Source organism: Seriola lalandi, unplaced genomic scaffold (genome assembly GCF_002814215.2).
Source record: "Seriola lalandi dorsalis isolate HSWRI2012SDOR001 ecotype SW California unplaced genomic scaffold, Sedor1 jcf7180002054694, whole genome shotgun sequence".
NCBI classification, from domain to species: domain Eukaryota; kingdom Metazoa; phylum Chordata; class Actinopteri; order Carangiformes; family Carangidae; genus Seriola; species Seriola lalandi.
The window spans coordinates 1,955,524-1,972,615 of NW_019525247.1; the positions used below are offsets into that span (position 1 = coordinate 1,955,524).

The 17,092-nt window shown below is 40.0% G+C and overlaps 2 protein-coding genes across 3 annotated transcripts in view; one reads left to right on the forward strand and one right to left on the reverse strand.

Moving 5' to 3' along the window:
• Nucleotides 1-5,554: 5,554 nt before the first annotated feature.
• hacd4 (3-hydroxyacyl-CoA dehydratase 4) lies at nucleotides 5,555-13,655 on the forward strand. 2 transcript variants are annotated; one of them, XM_023423839.2, is made up of 7 exons: nucleotides 5,555-5,812; nucleotides 7,741-7,847; nucleotides 8,759-8,886; nucleotides 9,000-9,109; nucleotides 9,669-9,775; nucleotides 11,068-11,175; nucleotides 12,856-13,655. In XM_023423839.2, coding segments are annotated over exons 1-7 (645 nt in total). In that variant the 5' UTR covers nucleotides 5,555-5,810; the 3' UTR covers nucleotides 12,939-13,655. The 2 variants fall into 2 exon arrangements, with proteins under 2 accessions (XP_023279607.1, XP_087034819.1); XM_087178693.1 differs by having other exon boundaries at nucleotides 5,556-5,816.
• focad (focadhesin) overlaps nucleotides 13,095-17,092 on the reverse strand; it is a 53,105-nt gene continuing 49,107 nt past the window's right edge. The window contains exons 39-44 of the mRNA XM_023423838.2: nucleotides 16,468-16,557; nucleotides 15,584-15,761; nucleotides 15,310-15,407; nucleotides 14,164-14,415; nucleotides 13,907-13,982; nucleotides 13,095-13,427 (exon numbers count right to left, since the gene is read on the reverse strand). Of these exons, the coding sequence (XP_023279606.1) occupies nucleotides 13,354-13,427; nucleotides 13,907-13,982; nucleotides 14,164-14,415; nucleotides 15,310-15,407; nucleotides 15,584-15,761; nucleotides 16,468-16,557 (768 nt within the window). The 3' untranslated portion in view covers nucleotides 13,095-13,353. The remainder of the gene's footprint in view (nucleotides 13,428-13,906; nucleotides 13,983-14,163; nucleotides 14,416-15,309; nucleotides 15,408-15,583; nucleotides 15,762-16,467; nucleotides 16,558-17,092) is intronic.

A 17,092-nucleotide genomic window follows, 5' to 3' on the forward strand; every position in this document is an offset into this window, starting at 1 on the left:
ATCCTTTATAAGGATAGTCTTATTGTAAAGTGGTACCCTTCAGTCTTACACTGCATAGAAGCACATTTCTCTCTGGAAAAAAAAGCAGTCTCACTCTCTCTCTCTCTCTCTCTCTCTCTCTCTCTCTCTCTCTCTCTCAACATGCACCGATTTCTGGTTGTTAAACCTCACAATGCTGCAGTTACGGGGCCATAGTCAAAAGAGTTTACAGTTAAATACATTATGGGCTTGATGACATATGACATAAAACAGTGCATGTTATAGCTTACAGTCTTTGTATTGTTTTACCTCCATGGTAAAATGTTATAATCTGTAACTTTTCCACAGTAAAATGTCTAAAAACAACTAGATCCATGTTCTATATGTTGTTGAGTTGTGTTCTTACATTTTCCCAAATGTTTCCATCAATTCTCAAACCAGAGAAATCTGCGATTTTAATCATTGTAACGTTCATTGCTCTCGTTCATTTCCTGAACCACTGACACTGAAGGAATCCAAACCGGGAGGAGCTGATGGTAATGGTGGTGAAGACAACAACCCCGATGACCCCACGCTATTTCATGATATCACCCACCGCTGTCTTTTCTTGCTATTTTGTTGTTTATTGTTACTGAGGGAGAAACCTAGAGGCAAAAGTTACAGACTGTGCATTTAAGTCTCAACCTGTTTTGCCTCTGAAGTTTGGATCTTTGTTTGACAACCTTGTAAGTTTTGAACAGATTCACAATTAAAGCTATTTTAACTGCACCTCTCAGCCTTCCTGTTTGTCTGTGTTTAGGTCCAATTAATCTGATTCCTGACAAAAAGGGAAATAAATATTTTTAGCACAGTTGCACTGTAAATGTGGCTTAATTGTACAGCTTTTGTAAAGCAGTCTTGTGGAGGAGTCTTTCCAGACAGATTTTTAGGTCACATGCCTGATGACAGTCTGACTGTCTGCTGGTCCAAACACTATGAGAACCTCAGTTGTTGCTCCAAACATCCACAGGGGTTTTAGTTACTGTAAACCCAGTCGCACAAACAGGATATATTTAGTAGACTATTTTAGTGAGACGGCCTGGTGACTGCAGCTTCTTGAGGTGATACAGTTACTTGTGGAGTGCACATTAAAACAGCGGGTGGTCACTCATGTCAGGCCATTAGTCAAAAAGGATTAAGAAGGCGACATAAGTGGTTAACAAGGAGAATGCACTGATAAACACGCCCTTCCTGTAATAAGTGAAGTCCCTGTCAGAGTCCACAGTTTATCGCCATGACAGCAAACATAAATAAATGCATATCATAAACAAATATATGTCATATTCTGTTTTCAGCTGTGAGAAGTCATGAAGTAGCTTATAAAAAGTGTCTGTGTCTCCAGGCACATGAGAGACATCTTCTTTAGCAGCTAATAGAGACTCGTCCAGACACTGTCCTGTATCTCATGACTGTAATTAAAGGGCCAGTCCGCCGGTTTTACACATGAAGATCAGGTTACTCGTCAGGAGGAGACAGCTACGACTCAGCTGTGAAAACTGTTGTATCATATCCTCTGGTCCAGTATCCAAATATTAGACACAAACAGAAAATATGCATAGCAAACCAGAGACATCACCAAGTTGCCTCATGGGAAGTGTAGCACAGGAGGTGCCCCAGCATGATGGAAGTATGATTCTTAATCAGTGGAGTCCCTATGTAACACCAATGCAGGAAGTAGTGTGATGTTCATATACTACAGTACAAAGTGAGGGTGTGGAGATGAGGTTCACGTCCGCTCTATAGAGGGGCAGACAGTCCAACCAGTTTCAGCATGTTATCTACATACCCCAAGGTTTTATTTCAGACATGGAGGCAATTTGTATCTGACCTCTGGTGACCTTGAGAGGTCATTGACCTCAGCATTGCATGTTGCCAGCATGTATATCTTTGCCAAAATTGCATTTTTTGTTCTTGTGGATACTTATTTGCTGCTGTGGCCGTGTAACATCATTTTGCTTAGAGCACAATATTTGCCAGGGGACTGCAGACCCCAGTGTTTCCAGGCGTTAAGGTAGATATAGCTTGTCAAAAACACTGACAACTTCTACTGTGTGTTCTATGGAATTACATGATTAGCTAGCACATTAGCAAATATTCTTATCAAAAGCTAACATGCTAGTTTGGTCTGGACCACACTCAGGTCACATCTAAAATGAAAATAAACTTCATGGTTTATAGAAACACTGGGGAAAGTTTCACGCTTTAGTCATAAAATGCACAGTAACCTTCACATACAAGCTCATCTGCTGCACTACTAAAGCTAACAGTCTGTTAGTAGCTTTAAAGACGGAAATGTCTAATGGCAGATTCAGCACTTTTATGTGAATTGTTTGAGACTTCGGTGCCACCATGTGAAGAGGACGCTCATTGAAAAACTAATGAAGTTGATCCTTAGAGCGGCGATCTGAGGCACAAGCAAACAAAGGATTAGCCAAAGAATACTTAAATTACTGAGAGTTAGATGTAGTGTTTGAACTGTGGGAAAACTCTGAATTATCTGGTGAAGAGGAAAGGATCATGTCCCGGTGGCCTGAGGGTTGTTTTGGTCGTGAACAGTCAACTTGACCAGTGAAAATATAGCAAGTAAAGAACAGAGATTTTTAAAAACAAGGAATCATTGCTATTTTTATTATTGAATCGTCTTGTTGAACTAAAGTTAATATAAATATTTGAACTCACTTCTGAAGTTCTTCTTACAACAGGTGTCAGGTCTGGAGACTGTGCAGGTCTCCATCATGTGATGAACCAGAGGACGATCAGAGGGTGTAGTGACACAGTTTGTACACACAGAAGGTTTGTTGTCATCAACCTGGAGGAAGTGTTTCATGAACTGTCATGGCTTCACCAACTTCACTGCTAAAGGAAAAAACGGAGGTTCATCAGTTTCTTTATCCCTGAGAAATTTTAGTTTTAGTTTTTAGTGACCTAAACTATTTTTATTTATTTATTTAGAAGCAGTTGTAGTGGTAATGTAGTTTATTGCTTATCTTTGTACCATTTGAGGTTTTTAAGTGATACTGAGCTGCTGAAATTTCAATCACTTACTTTCAGGTACTTTCAGTAGTTCAGTACTTTGGTTATTGACCAAATACCTGCAAAACTAATCACTGTTTAGTGCTGATAAGCATGTTAGCATATTAGCATGTTAGCATGCTAAACAAAGATGGTGGCAAACACTGCACCTACTTAACATCAGCATATTTGCCTTGTCATTGTGAGCATGTTAGCGTGCCGATGTTAGCTCAGACCATAGTTAGCTCTGATCACTTCACACAGTTACTGGTTGTCATGTGCTAAACTGTTTTTTTTTTTTTAGATCAATTCGCCCAAAAATACATTAGGAGCATAATTTGTAAGAGAAAAGGTTTATTGTGAAAAATATAAAACATTGTTCTCTGTTATAATACATTTAAAAATGTACCGAAGCCGTATGAACCTAAAATAAAATTTTATAAACCTGACTTTGAAATAATAGTTTGACAAAATCCTCTTAATTCAAACTCCACTTACCATCTATTTCCGAAGCTTTCAACTGCATTTTATGGCCAGAGGTTATATTATAATACATTATTTGGTTGTACATGAGATGATGTGCCCAAAGTTCGATCACATGACGGCAATTGAAACATCTCTAAGGCAACTGAGCGAATTCCAACAGCAGATTAACACCATGAGGTTTGGTTGAAAGTTGAACTACATAGTAAGTGGACAGTCAGTTCAAATGATTTAACCTATGAGATCATCCAAGTTCAAACAGTTACATGACTAGTCTGTTGAGGTGCCAGGCTCAGTGATAATCTTTAGTCTTCATCAACATACAGCTTTCTCCATCTGACCAGTTGCATGACTTCCATCACACGGCTTGTGAAGTGTGACTGTGCAGCCGTGGCAGAAAGGTCAGAGGCTGCAGGGTTCTCGAGTGCAGCGCAGCATTTGATACAGAAAATGAGCTGTAATGTCAGAGAGGATATGAGACTGAGACCTTAGAACCAGACTAATCTGTTTTCCATCTGTCTCTGGCTTTTCATCAGTGCAGACAGGGGGGCAAAGATAATAAAAGGTTTCATGTGTTCATATTTATCGTGAGCTCTCCTCGATTTCCTCCCTTAGACTGGAAATAAGAATTTGTCAGCCAGGACACAGCTACAGAGTGGAACTACACAGCCACTGTAAGTATGACACAACCCAGCAGAGGAATAAATGAAGCCTACGACTTCCTGTCGTCACTGTGAGGTCACAGGTTTAGTAACCTGTGTTCACCAGCTGTTCACCACACAACAGCCCACAGGCCCTGAACACATACACTGGAAAAATAGATCCAGCATATAACTCTCACTATGTTCATTAATGAGCTGCAGAGGTGTTGGTAGGTGTATTTTTGAAACTTTGGACTGAGTCAGCAGTTTGTGTTCCTCTGAGAGATCAACACAAAACCTAAGACAACACATGCAAATAGAAAAAAACATAAACACATTCAGAAAACATCTTCATCAGTTTGACAACACATTAGCTGCAAATACTCACAACACAACAGAAATGTTTCTAGGGGACACTAAAAAGGGATGAACCCGCTGGAAGGAATTTATTCTTCAGTGCTTTTAACTTCAGGTTGGTTCAGCAAACAGAAAAATGTACTGTGTGTGAAATGCACATGAAAACGAAGAGAGTTAGTGACACTGTCAATGTATTTTTAATATCTCACAATTTTATCATCTTAACTGAGGTGTAATCCACACTGTTCACCAGAGCAGGCATGCGATACTGCTCCTCTGTGGCCTGGCCTTCAGCCTCCCTGACCTTTGACCCAGCTCACTTTTTTCTGACACTCACATTGAGGTATATTCTAACAATGAATCCACACATGAATATTTACACTGTGTTCCGGCAGCAGCTGATACGAACAGTGTCAGACTCTTCACTGTGAGTTTTTGTTGCAGGAAATGATTTTCAAACAAGTTGAATCCGCAAGATGAATTTGTTCTTTGCACCACTAGAGGGCAGTGCACACTATTCCACTGAGAGCAGAGCCTCTAACTGTTATGTGTCAATGATGAAAAAACTTTTGTCTCTTATTTTCACTATGAAAACTCTATGAGGGCCCAGCTGTTCAAGGTTTCATGGTTACGAGAGGTCACATGTGAAAATCAAAAAATCTTTTTTGGAGTAATTTCAGTTTATTATTTAGATGTTTGTGTTTTTTGTTTTCTATTCATTATCATGAACACACACACTGTGTTTAATTCTGACTGTAGTCACACACTGTTTTTATGATTCCCTTTCACTTTCAACTTAAAGTAGATTTTGTAAGAATTCATGCTTTTCTGCTCAGGTCACCAAAAAGGTGGAACTTGTTTCTGCTGCTAACCCTAAAATTATAGACACGTAGTGTGTGTGTGTGTGTGTGTGTGTGTGTGTGTGTGTGTGTGTGTGTGTGTGTGTGTGTGTGTGTGTGTGCTGTAACTCTCCTGCTGCTCGCTCTCTCCTTTCTCTCCTGACTTCTGTATTCTTGGCAGACAGCTCATGGGTTTTGTGGAGGGGGGTGCTGGGACTGATCTGATGTCAGTTCTCATACATGGAACCGTCCACTTCCTCCTCGCTGTTACAATTGGCCTGAGGAAACTCTGCCAAACACACACATTGCAGCATTCTTCTCTGCTTCCAGTTGTGAAGCAGGATGAAGTAAGAGGCGGGTCTGTGTTCTGCACAAAGACACAAACTTCAGCTGGAAAAATGATCCTCCTCAAACTCACACAGGGATTCTGAGCTGCAACAAAAGGACCAAAAGACGGAGAATGTGAGTGAGTATTTCAGAGTAACACAGCGGTGTGTGAGCTCTCACTGTGGAAGGAATGTTCTGTATTTTCAGGGTGTGTTGAGGAACGACAAGCGAGCCAGCTCTCCAGACACAAACAGCTAATTCAATATAAAAAGGCTTCTTATTACTCGTTATCTGCAGTCAGAAGTGGAAATCTAAATCCGTATCATCTGTACTGATGTCAAGAAACCTGAGAGGACGTCTCTGCAAATACTAAAAAGTAAAAGCAGAACCCTTTCATTTGTTTCATTCCACAGTTATTCAGTAAAAGGTTGTAGAGCTTTATCACTTTATATCTCTGTATGTTTATACCTTACTCCAAGATAAGGAGGGTTTCATGCAGGACAATACATGTCCCAGCTGTTCTCAAGTGATAAGCAATTCAAAGCTCCTGCAGTAGTGGAACAAGTATTCAGAGCCACTGTAAGTCAAAGTAGCAAAACCTGCATGTATGTGTCAGAGTCCCACAGTGAAATGTTCTTAAAGCTGCACTGAGCAATATTTTTCAATAAACACTGGATCAAATGACTTATCTTATTCATATAGTGCCAAATCATAACAGACATTATCTTAAGGCTCTTTACAGAGTCAGGTCAAGACCTCGAATATCATAGAGAGAAACCCAAAGTTCCACCATGAGCAAGTGGAAAGGAAAACTCCCTTTAACGACTCAGGTGAACGTAGTGGAGATTTTACTGGTTAAAAAGACAGATGTTTTTCTCAGGAGCTGATGGAGAGTAAATACCGGACTGAGAATTCATCAGGTCGACACCATCAGGAATCTAAATGAACAATATGTATTTGCTGGATGTGCAAATAAGCAACTGCTCGCTAACATAAAGGCCATACCCTTTATTAAGTCATAATGTGTCAGATGTGTTTATGGTTTGTTCTGCTGCCCCCAGTGGACATGGTCCACAGGTTCCACAGGTTCTAACAGGGTTTCCTTATGGAGGTTTTATAGTTGCCCGAGGGGGAAGCTCACGTTCTCTGAGAAGCTGCTGGTTAGACACACATTCTCTACTTGAATAAAAGTATCAGTATAATCAAAAGTCTGGCACACAAAATTGTACATTATACAGACGATCATACGTGATCATATACATATTTATTTGATTGGAAGATTTCAGATGTTGCAAGTGACCCCAGCCCTGAGGTCGGTTGCAACATATTAAAAATACATTAAATTTCACTAATTAACTTTGACTTTTTGTCTCATTAAGCACAGTATTCTGAAAACATGCACTGTTTTACAATAATATTATATAATTATTTTTGTAATATTTGTCAAACAGTTATTGAGTTTTGTTTTGTGTAGAACACTGAACCTACGTTCAGTCAAATATAGGCACAGTTTATGTTATTGCTTATGAACAGAACAGACGTATATATTATAAGAACACGAGAGACTAACAAAATCATTCACAAAATAATTTGTTTGTATTTTCTTATGCATTAAAGTGAGCAATTATTGTTGCATCTGTTTGGGACATAATTAGCAAAAGCATTGTTGTGTGGACCGTGTTGATCTGGCTGCTCAGGTCTAACTGAGCATGTGCAGAATTAGTGTCATCACTCTAGCATGTTTCTGATTGGAGGAATTGGATTTGTTGCAACCGCCCCTACCTTAAATGCATAATTAATTACAGTAGTTTCCATGTAATTAAATCTATTCAAAATAGTTCGAAGTGGATCAGTGTTGGCGGTCGTGCAGTAAACTTCTGAGGTTTTGACCTGTTGTAACAGGAAGAGCACAGACGTAACTAGCACCATCAACATTTACTGTAAGTGTTGCCATGACGCTGGTCATAATAACTGGTTACACTGTGAAACTTAAAGTGTTCAGAATGTGAAAGACCCACACTGAATGATCGAAAACCTGATCTGTGAACTGTTTTCATTTGCAGGCTCAGCTTCAGGCTCGTCTACATTTTCTCATACAACCTCTTTCAGTTCTGTGGGCACACATGGATCCTGGCTAATACCATAGCCAGGTTCTTCACATTTGGTCAAGGTGAGCTTTATTAAGTTTCAGATAGAAGCCCAGTGGACAGAGCAGCTCTTTAAACAGATACAGGTTTTAACTCAGGAGAGTATGAGTAAGTGTGGGTGGACAATAACAAAGTACATTTAATTCGGTTCTATACATAAGCACATCTTTCAGTATCTGTACTTTATTGATTATTATTTTTGTAAACTTGTGACTTTTACTCCACTACACTTAAAAACAAATAATGTACTTTTGACTCCACTACATTTCTATGAAGTAGTGAAGTACTCTTACTTTGAAGCAGAGCTTTTAACCAGTGGAATGAATTTTATTTTATTTTGAAAATGTGATAGACCATACGCTGTGTTCATCATAGGAAAAAAAAAAGAAAAACATGTTTGAACCTGTCAGTGTCCTAACGATGGCGACGTCAGATAAAGATGAGGCAGAAGATTCTTTACTGATCTGAAGTCTGTGTTTGAAGATTTATAAAGAAAGAAAGATTCATTTAGTTTGAAATGTTTGCTGTGTTTACCACGACCAGAGTTCACCACTGACTAAAAATAGAAATATGAAAACACCAAAGGCTCCTTATGTTGATTCAGTTGTTTTTATGTCCATGTCTACAGTCTTTTTATTCTACCAGTCAGTCAGTCAGTCAGTCAGTCAGTCAGTCAGAAGTCAATAGTTTGAGTCATTAGGTTCTGTAAACGTGGAACAATACAACAAAAATGTACTTTTGAATACTTCAGTATTTTAAAATCAAGTACTCCAATACTTTAACTCCAGTAAAAATGTGACTGAACAACCTTCGTATTAGAGTTTAACTAGGAGGATCCGTACTCTGACTCAAGTGATGGAGCTGTGTACTTTGTCCACCTCTGTGCGTAAAATGGCTTTGATCAATGATACCATGTGATTATTTGACATTGCAGATGCCTTAGCAGACACGTTCTACTCCGTCGGCTTCGTGATGAGTCTCTGCCAGCTGCTCTCCATCCTGGAGCTCTTCCATATCGCAGATGGGATTGAGAAAGCCAGACTCCTTCCTCGCTTCATCCAAGTGTGTAACCTCAGTGGAATGTCATTGTTAATCCTGTTATCTGATGTTTGATATAAAATTCTTCACATATCTGAAGCAGTGGGTAGATTGTGGATGTCGTTTTGCTCCTTCAGGTCGTGGAGAAGAACTTCCTGTTGATCATGGTCATCATGCTGGAAGAGGTCCAGAGTAAACCAGTTGTGTGTGTCCAGTTCTTCTTGTGGAACATTTTGGACCTCTTACGGTAAACACATCACTAACATCTCGTTTCATTTCATCCAGTCTGTTTGTGCTTTTTACGAAAGATGGCCACTTGACAATTTCAGCTCTTACAAGGACTTTCAATTTATTTCACACAACATTTTAACATGGGAGTCTATGGGGATTGACTCACTGTTGGAGTCAGACTCTAGTGGTCATTAGAGGAACTGCAGTTTTTAGCACTGCATTGTCAAACTAAGCGTTAAACTGGAGGTTGATTCTTGGTTCATCACTACGAGCAACTTCTCTGACATTATACAGTGATCGAAGCCACTGAGGGTAAAACCTCTCCTGTTGGTAGCATGTAGCAATGGTAGCAAGTATGACACAGCATTGTTTGCAAAGGTTAAACTGAACATACATGAATAGCCAGGTACACGTAGGAATAGCAAAATAAATCATAGTTTTTATCATGAGTCTTTCGTCATGTTGCACCATCATGAATAAAAGGAGAAACCTGGAGTCTTTACATGTTTATCTACTGACTGAAAAAACTGAAAGTTAGTACTGTGCTCAACAGTTTGATGTGTGCTCTGTGATAGGTACCCACATGAGCTGCTGCGTGTAATGGATACACCCTCCATCACCATGCTGTGGACTCGCTACACACTCTGGATCCCCTTATACATCCTGTCAGTCGCCACTGAAGGTGAACAGTTTACTACTACGCTCAACAATAAGAGCTGTACTATACTTGAATGTATTAAAGACTGGTGTTGTGTAAGGGAAGTTAGTGTGTATACAGGAAATGAATTGACAAAGCAGAGCCGATGATAAAATTTCAGGAAGTGTGTGAGGAAAGCACATTCCAGTTCAGTGTGTGTGTGATAGAAAGAGAGAGGGAGAGAGAGAGAGGACAGAAACTGCTGTTCACTGCAGCCAAACAAACTATTAAAGGGACACAGGCTAAGACTGTTCAAAACACCAGCCAACAGTTAGTCATAGCAGGAAATGGTCTTTATTAGGCTTGGACCAATATTCGATAATATGGGATATCCCGATATTACCCACCATATGTGATATTTTTCATATAACTTTTTTATATTATATATTACATGTTATATATTATAAAACTAGAATCACCACCTTGTGTTTGTGTCCTCCACCAACCAGCCAAGTTACAGGAAATATGGTCACAGTCTCTCCTTCCTGAGTTACAGTGTTGAATAATGTCCAGAAGTGTTTTCACAGAACATTATGATGTCAGAGGGGAGGTGACCTTTGGTCTTTTGGATATTTTATCCTTATAGACATTTGACTTAAATTGTATCATAATTAGTGTATGAATTTGTTGAGTTATGGCCAAAAACCGTGTTTTGTGAGGTCACAGACACATTTGACCACCAAAATCCTATCAGTTCATCTTTGAGTCCGAATGAATGTTTGTGCCGAATTTGAAGAAAATCCCTCAAGGCATCACTGAAATATCACATTCACAAGGTCAGAACCGTGTCTCCTGAGGTCACTGCAACCTTGACCTTTGACAACCAAAATCACTGCATTCCTGAGTCTTAGGAAATGTTTGTGCTAAATTTGAAGAAGTTCTGTCAAGGTGTTATTGAGATATTGTGTTAATGAGAATGGGACGGACAGACGTATGTACAGTATGTACGGATGGACAACCTGAAAACATAACACCTCCCTCTGTGGCTGTCACTGACATGGAGGCATAACAACACCTGAAACATAAAAGACAATAATATAATTATAGTATAATGGAGTTGTGGGCTGCGATAATATCGTATACTGTATATATTGTGATATTTGGGCATGTCTGTATGGAGGTATTAAAATTTTGGATACCACCCAAACCTTGTCTTTATTGGACCATAGCAGGTTGATTTTTAAAACAGCAGGTTCTCACAACTTATTAGTATTAAAAAGTTGAATGTGATTTATTTCTGCTGACTATAATTGTTTTTGTTTTTTGGTCTTATTCAGGCGTCACTCTGTACCAGGCCCTGCCGTATATTGAGCCAGCTGCACTAAACTCAACACACATTCACCCCCCTGTATTCCTGATGGTCTACCTGCCTGTTCTTGCTCTTGGTAAGATTATAGTTATCCAGCGTTCTGACTGCACTGTGTTTAAGAAACATGGACTACAGTGGTGGAGGCGTGTTGCTTCAGACGCCTGTTAGACACTGAAGTATAAACCCAGAGGTCCAGTATGAGTAACAAGTGAATGCATTAAAAGGCTCATCAGATGGCAAATCACTGTTTGTAACACTATAGGATTCTAGAAGTCTAGAAAGTTATCATGACAGAAATTATTTTATCTTTTGTTGTGCTAAAAGAACAGTCAGGAGCAGTGAGTGTGTGCAACCTCCTGAAGTGTTGTTATCAGGGTGAGGTTGCCAGGTTTCATACCATCAGCCTGTGGAGACCAAAAGCAAAAGCAAAACTGACCATACCTGGCAACCAGTTTTAAGGCAGGAGAGGTTGCAAAGAACTACAGCGTGAGTATTCCCTACAAGCACAGGCAGACACAAGCGTTTTTCTTGCTACTGATGTATTTGATTCAAATCCACCGTGGAAACAAAAGCAGGTCAGGTCAAAATAAACAATCAATGACATTTTACCAGTAAAATAAGGCAAAACAAAGAAATACCTCATGGGCTGCATGCTAGGTTAAAGGGAATAAGCCTTCATGTCTGGTCTTCCTTGTTGTACTGACATTCATGGTCCCTGAGGGATGAATCCTAATGATTTTGGTGATACTGTGACTTTCTATCTACTGCCACCACCAGCTCAAAACTTCAGTTTGTTCAGTTTGTTCAGTTTGTTTGGTTCATGGCCAAATACCTGCAAACCTAATATTCCCATCAGCCTCAGCTGTACTGTGTTTTGTGCTAATTAGCAAATGTTAGCATGCTAACAAATTTTATTAATTTACTGAACAGTGTAAACATTAGACCTATGAAATATGAGCATGTTAGCATTGTCGTTGTATGTTAGCGTGCTACTGTTAGCATGTATCTCAAAGTACTGCTGTGTTAAGTGCAGCCTAACAGAGCTATGAGTCTGCAGCATGGCTACAGCATAGTGTTGTTGGTGTTAAAAGAACAAGATAAAACATGTTAATCAGTCAGCTGTGGCGATGTTGTTAGGCATCTGAACTTTGGACTAGTTTCAAATATTTATGCTAAGCTAACCATATCCTGACTCCACCTCTAACAGTGATTTGAAATTGATACCAATCTACTCATCTCACTCTTTTAGACTAAACTTTAACATGGGAGTGTATGGGGACTGACTCACTGTTGGAGCCAGACTCTAGTGGTCATTAGAGGAACTGCAGCCTTTTGCACTTAAGTGTTGGCTTCATGTTTCAGCCTGGAGGTTGATGCTTGGTCCTGACTTGACTAAGGAGATTAAAGAGTTTAAATCAGGGTGTAGTCATACAGGAGACTGGTTTGTCCCACCTGCCTGAAATTAGACTGAGTTGTGGTTTACCATACTTCGACTTGTAGCAACCTAAAGAGACTAGAGACATGTGACTGCCAAACCCTTTACTACCAAACCTACCATCTCAGACTATTTCATTTTTACTTGATGAACCACAGCTATTGTTTCCAGCTGTGTTTATATATGTATGGAATATTTGCACAGACAGTTCTTTAACAGCCATTCTCTTGCAGTTGTTAGATCTGTGTCATAAATACAAAATTACCATATTGACACTATTTTGTTTTTGCCAACTCTCTAACGGCAGTGTTGTCCTTTCAGGAGCCTCTGTGACAATCTGGCAGCTGCTGAAGGAGAGACAACAACACCTGGAGAAATGGAAGAAGAAGATGAAAAGGAAATAAGAACTAAATGGTTGGACCATTTAAGTCTTTCTGTAACATCTTCCTGGAACTTCCTGGAAAGTCTGTTACTTTTTTTTTAAATTCAGTGAGTTTGATTTGTTAAATGTGTATTTAAGAAAACCCAGAAGCCACAAAATGAAATCAGACCATTCAAAATTTTCTGTTTCACTTTTAATAGAAATACTATTTGACAGAGCACATTCCTGTTAACATCAGCGTCATGTATGACTGAAGCAGAGCGACGGCAGCGGTGCAGTTTTTCTATTTGAAAGTCTGTGGAGCTGCAGCATTCAGAGACATCACTGTCTCCACATCCGACAGGCTCAGGAAGGAGAGGTCCAGCTCGTGTGTTACAGCTCCAGCATTGTTTTGGTCGTGAAGACCCTCAGTATGCATCGCCGTGGTTACGATACAATTACCAGCCGTAAGCTCTGGTCCACACAGCTTTCTTCTTGAACTCGGCGGAGGACTTCAGGGCCAACAGAGCAGCTGAAACAACAACACAGGCACCATCAGATAAGCCACTCGTTTGTACCAACAGTGTGTTTGTTGCTTTTGTGAATGTGTGACGTACTTGTAAGAGGAAGGACATCGTGTGTGTTTCAGGAGTTTTCAGTTGTGTTTACATTCAGTACTCACCATAAGCCATTGTGTGTATCCTGGAGGCCTAACACACGTGACTGCAATACCTCCCGCATAAAGGTTTCTTAAGTAAAATTTTAGTCTCATTTTCATCATGAATTTGAATTCAGCAGCAGCTGTTGTTCAGTGGAACAGACACTATAACTGTTGACTTGTCTGTCTGTCTGTCTGTCTGTCTGGTTTGCTAAACATCACAGTGTCCAACACTCCTATGTTTGCGTGTCAATAGTTCAGAGCAGCTTTACATTTGAAACTACTGCTATGTCTGAGCAGTGTGTATTGTATTTGTATGTATTTGTATGAGTTGCTGCATTTGCGATCTTCACCTTTGGCTGTGCTGGTGGTCGCAGTCGACACACTCTGGCCAGGAGCTTCTGTGATGCTGAGAAGCCAGTCTATGAACTGAGACACACACACACATTACATTCTGTCATTGTCTTGTCTAAAACCGAAAAACTTTCCCAAAAAAATAAAAATCAAATAAATGAAAAATGTGTCAATCGTCATTCAGCTGTGGCCCCGTGTGCCTAAGGTGGGGCCCCGCACTCTGCCCTCATTGGAATGAAGCTGCAGAAACACTGACCTTCTGTGTCTGGCTGCTCCAGGGCTCTTTGCCCAGAAGCAGAGCCAGGCTGTGGGGCATTCCCAGCAGACACTGTGGCAGGGCATGGTCAGTGAGTGACTCCTCTCCGTAGAGACTGTGTTGCAGAGCTCGAGGCTTGGAGCCCTGTTGCCATGGAAACCACTGGGCCCGGATGCCATAGAGGAGTGGCATGAAGTGGTCCCCCCAGGAAACTACAGCAGCAGCAAAGACCTGGAACAGGAAGTCTGTGGCCTGCAGAAAAAATAAGGGAAATCGATTCTCAACTGGAGAGGTGTTCAATTACGTACTTTACATCAGGATTACTGACTTTCATGGCGTTAAAGGGTTGTAAAAGTTTACAAAAAAAAATGAATATGTTGCCAGCAGTTCAACAACAAAACATTTCTACTCTGTACATGATTGTTTGATACTCAGCTCATTTTTAAATTACTTTAATTTTAAATTATAAAACTTACCAAAGCCCTAAAAGGCTAGTGAAAACATTGTGCAGGTTCATGTTCCCTAGTTTTTCTTTTTTGTTTTTTTTACATCTGTATAAACAACACCCCAAGGACAAGTGATTTTTTTTCTGGGAAGACAGAAAGAAAAAATGTATTTATATATATATATATATATATATTAAACCTTGCCTCTCTGGGGTTGTTTTCTCATTACTTGCCTCTTATGAGTGGTTTATACAGCTAAAAAAAACACTTAAAAAACAAACAAAGCCAAAATATTTTTCCTTTCAGGACTTGTTTTCATAGATGAAAAAAACAAAAACTTAGAAAACTGAAAAAAAAGTAAAAAAAAAACCAAACTTTATTTTTTCTTTCGCTAGCCGCTCTTGGGTTGTTTTCACTGATGAAACATGGAACGTTATTCCCAGAAAAAAAAAATTCACTTGCCTCTCAGGGTTTCTGTAAAAACCTGTTTTCACATTTAACTTGTGCTAGAGGACACACCCAGCGAGACTGCAGCAGCATTCCCAACCATCTCAGACAAGTTATTCCACCTGAGGAGCCTTTAACTCCAAACTACAGACTGAAACCCGGAGCTCTCAACATATCATCTGTGGCGTGTGACGACAACACTCTCACTGCTGTGGAAACACCACACACAGGCGCACACGGCTCAGGAACATACCAGTTTTGTGTCTCCACATGTGACAGACGTTGCGCCGTAGGCAACATTTCGAATGTGGCCCATCAGCTCCAGGAGCCACTCCATCCGTCTGGAGATGCCTGTGACACACAACGTACAAACAAATCAACAGATCAATCATTAAAACCTAATGTGTGGAATTATAGGCCACATCAAAAGCTCCAGTGTGACGGACAGCAGAGTAGTATTATCATTTGAAAGCTTAATGGGCTTTTCTCATATCATGTGAAAGCAGCAGGAGAAGTTGTTCTCTGACCCGTGTTGGAACTGGTTGCCAAGCGACACTGATAAAACGTTTGGAGGAGAATCCAGCCGACTCTGCGGCTTGGCCAACCACGAAGCACACCAGCGATGATGTCATTGAGACCAAGGAGGGGAACTCTGCCCTGGGAAGTCAGGTAAGCCAGGATGAAGCACGTCTTCTCCATCTGAATCTAAAAGAATAAACTTGAATTATCCTCCAAGAATTTAAATGGGCTTTTGATTGATTAAAACACATTATACTAAACATTAAACATCCTGGGACACAAATGGATCCAAGTGGGTGGATGCCAAGATTCATCGCGCACCAGTGATGAATCACTTTTCAGAAAAGAGTCATTTGCAGTCTATGTGGTCTTCGGAGGCCACGCCCTCGTCCTCCGAAGGATCCGGCCTCTGAAATGGGACACTGATCGTCTCTACATAATTATCTTAAGCATGTAGCTAGATTCAATTTAATGTATAGTTGTACCAAATTTGCAGCTGTATTTTTTCACTTGTAGGTTTTTAAGTCCAGCTGTTGACGTCTAAACTGAACAGATTTTCAGTTCATTCTACAAACACAATCATTTTAAAGATGATGTAATCATAAAAATGTACAAATGATGGCTTTAAGTTAGTTAGTGTGTGTGAGACTGAAGTTGAAACGTCTTAATGATGCTGAAGCGATTTCACTTCTGCTGCAGTTTTTTTTTTAATTTGACAGGAAGTGTTCAGAAATTGTTTTAGAAATATGTTGGAAAATGCAGTTGTTGATTTCTCTCTCAGATTGAGATGATAGATATCCATCCATCTTATGTTTGTGTGTAAAGTAGAATCAGGCTGTGGTTAGCCTGGCTTAGCATAAAGACAGGCAGCAGGAGAAACCCAACACTGTACCTTAGTAACTCGAGCGATCCGATCGATCTCTGTATCAGACATCTCAGACAGACATCTGGCCACTCCTGTGTACAAATCCACTTCATCATCCTATAACAAATGAATTTTGCAATACAAAAAGAAAAATATAACAGAGCATTGTTAGATGGTCGGCCTGGTACAATTACAGATGATTGAGTAACATTTTTTTTAAATAGCAATGACCTAGAAAAGGTTTAAGTTAAAAACTGCACATAATTGAATTGTTTGATGTTATATGGGAGAAGCAGCTTTTCACAGCTGAAGCACTAAAAGACTGAAGCAGTTGCTGAAGTTTCAGCTGAATTAAAGCTCCATACATCCTGTGTGGTATTTGAAGTGTTGATCCATAAGAAGATATATTTGTGGTTTTAAGAACCAAAAACCATCTCAGTGTAGTTTTACATCTCCTCTCTCAGGCTTCTCTCTGGAGCTCTAGTAACAACAGGTCGGTGAGCCAATCAGAAGAGAGGAGGCTCTAAGCCTCTCTTCTGATTGGCTGACTGAGTGACACATGGCCAGGCCAAAAATGTATTGTATTTTTACACCAGTGACTCCTGTCACTGGTGTATGAACAGTGACAGGAGTCAGCTGAAGAGAGGATGTC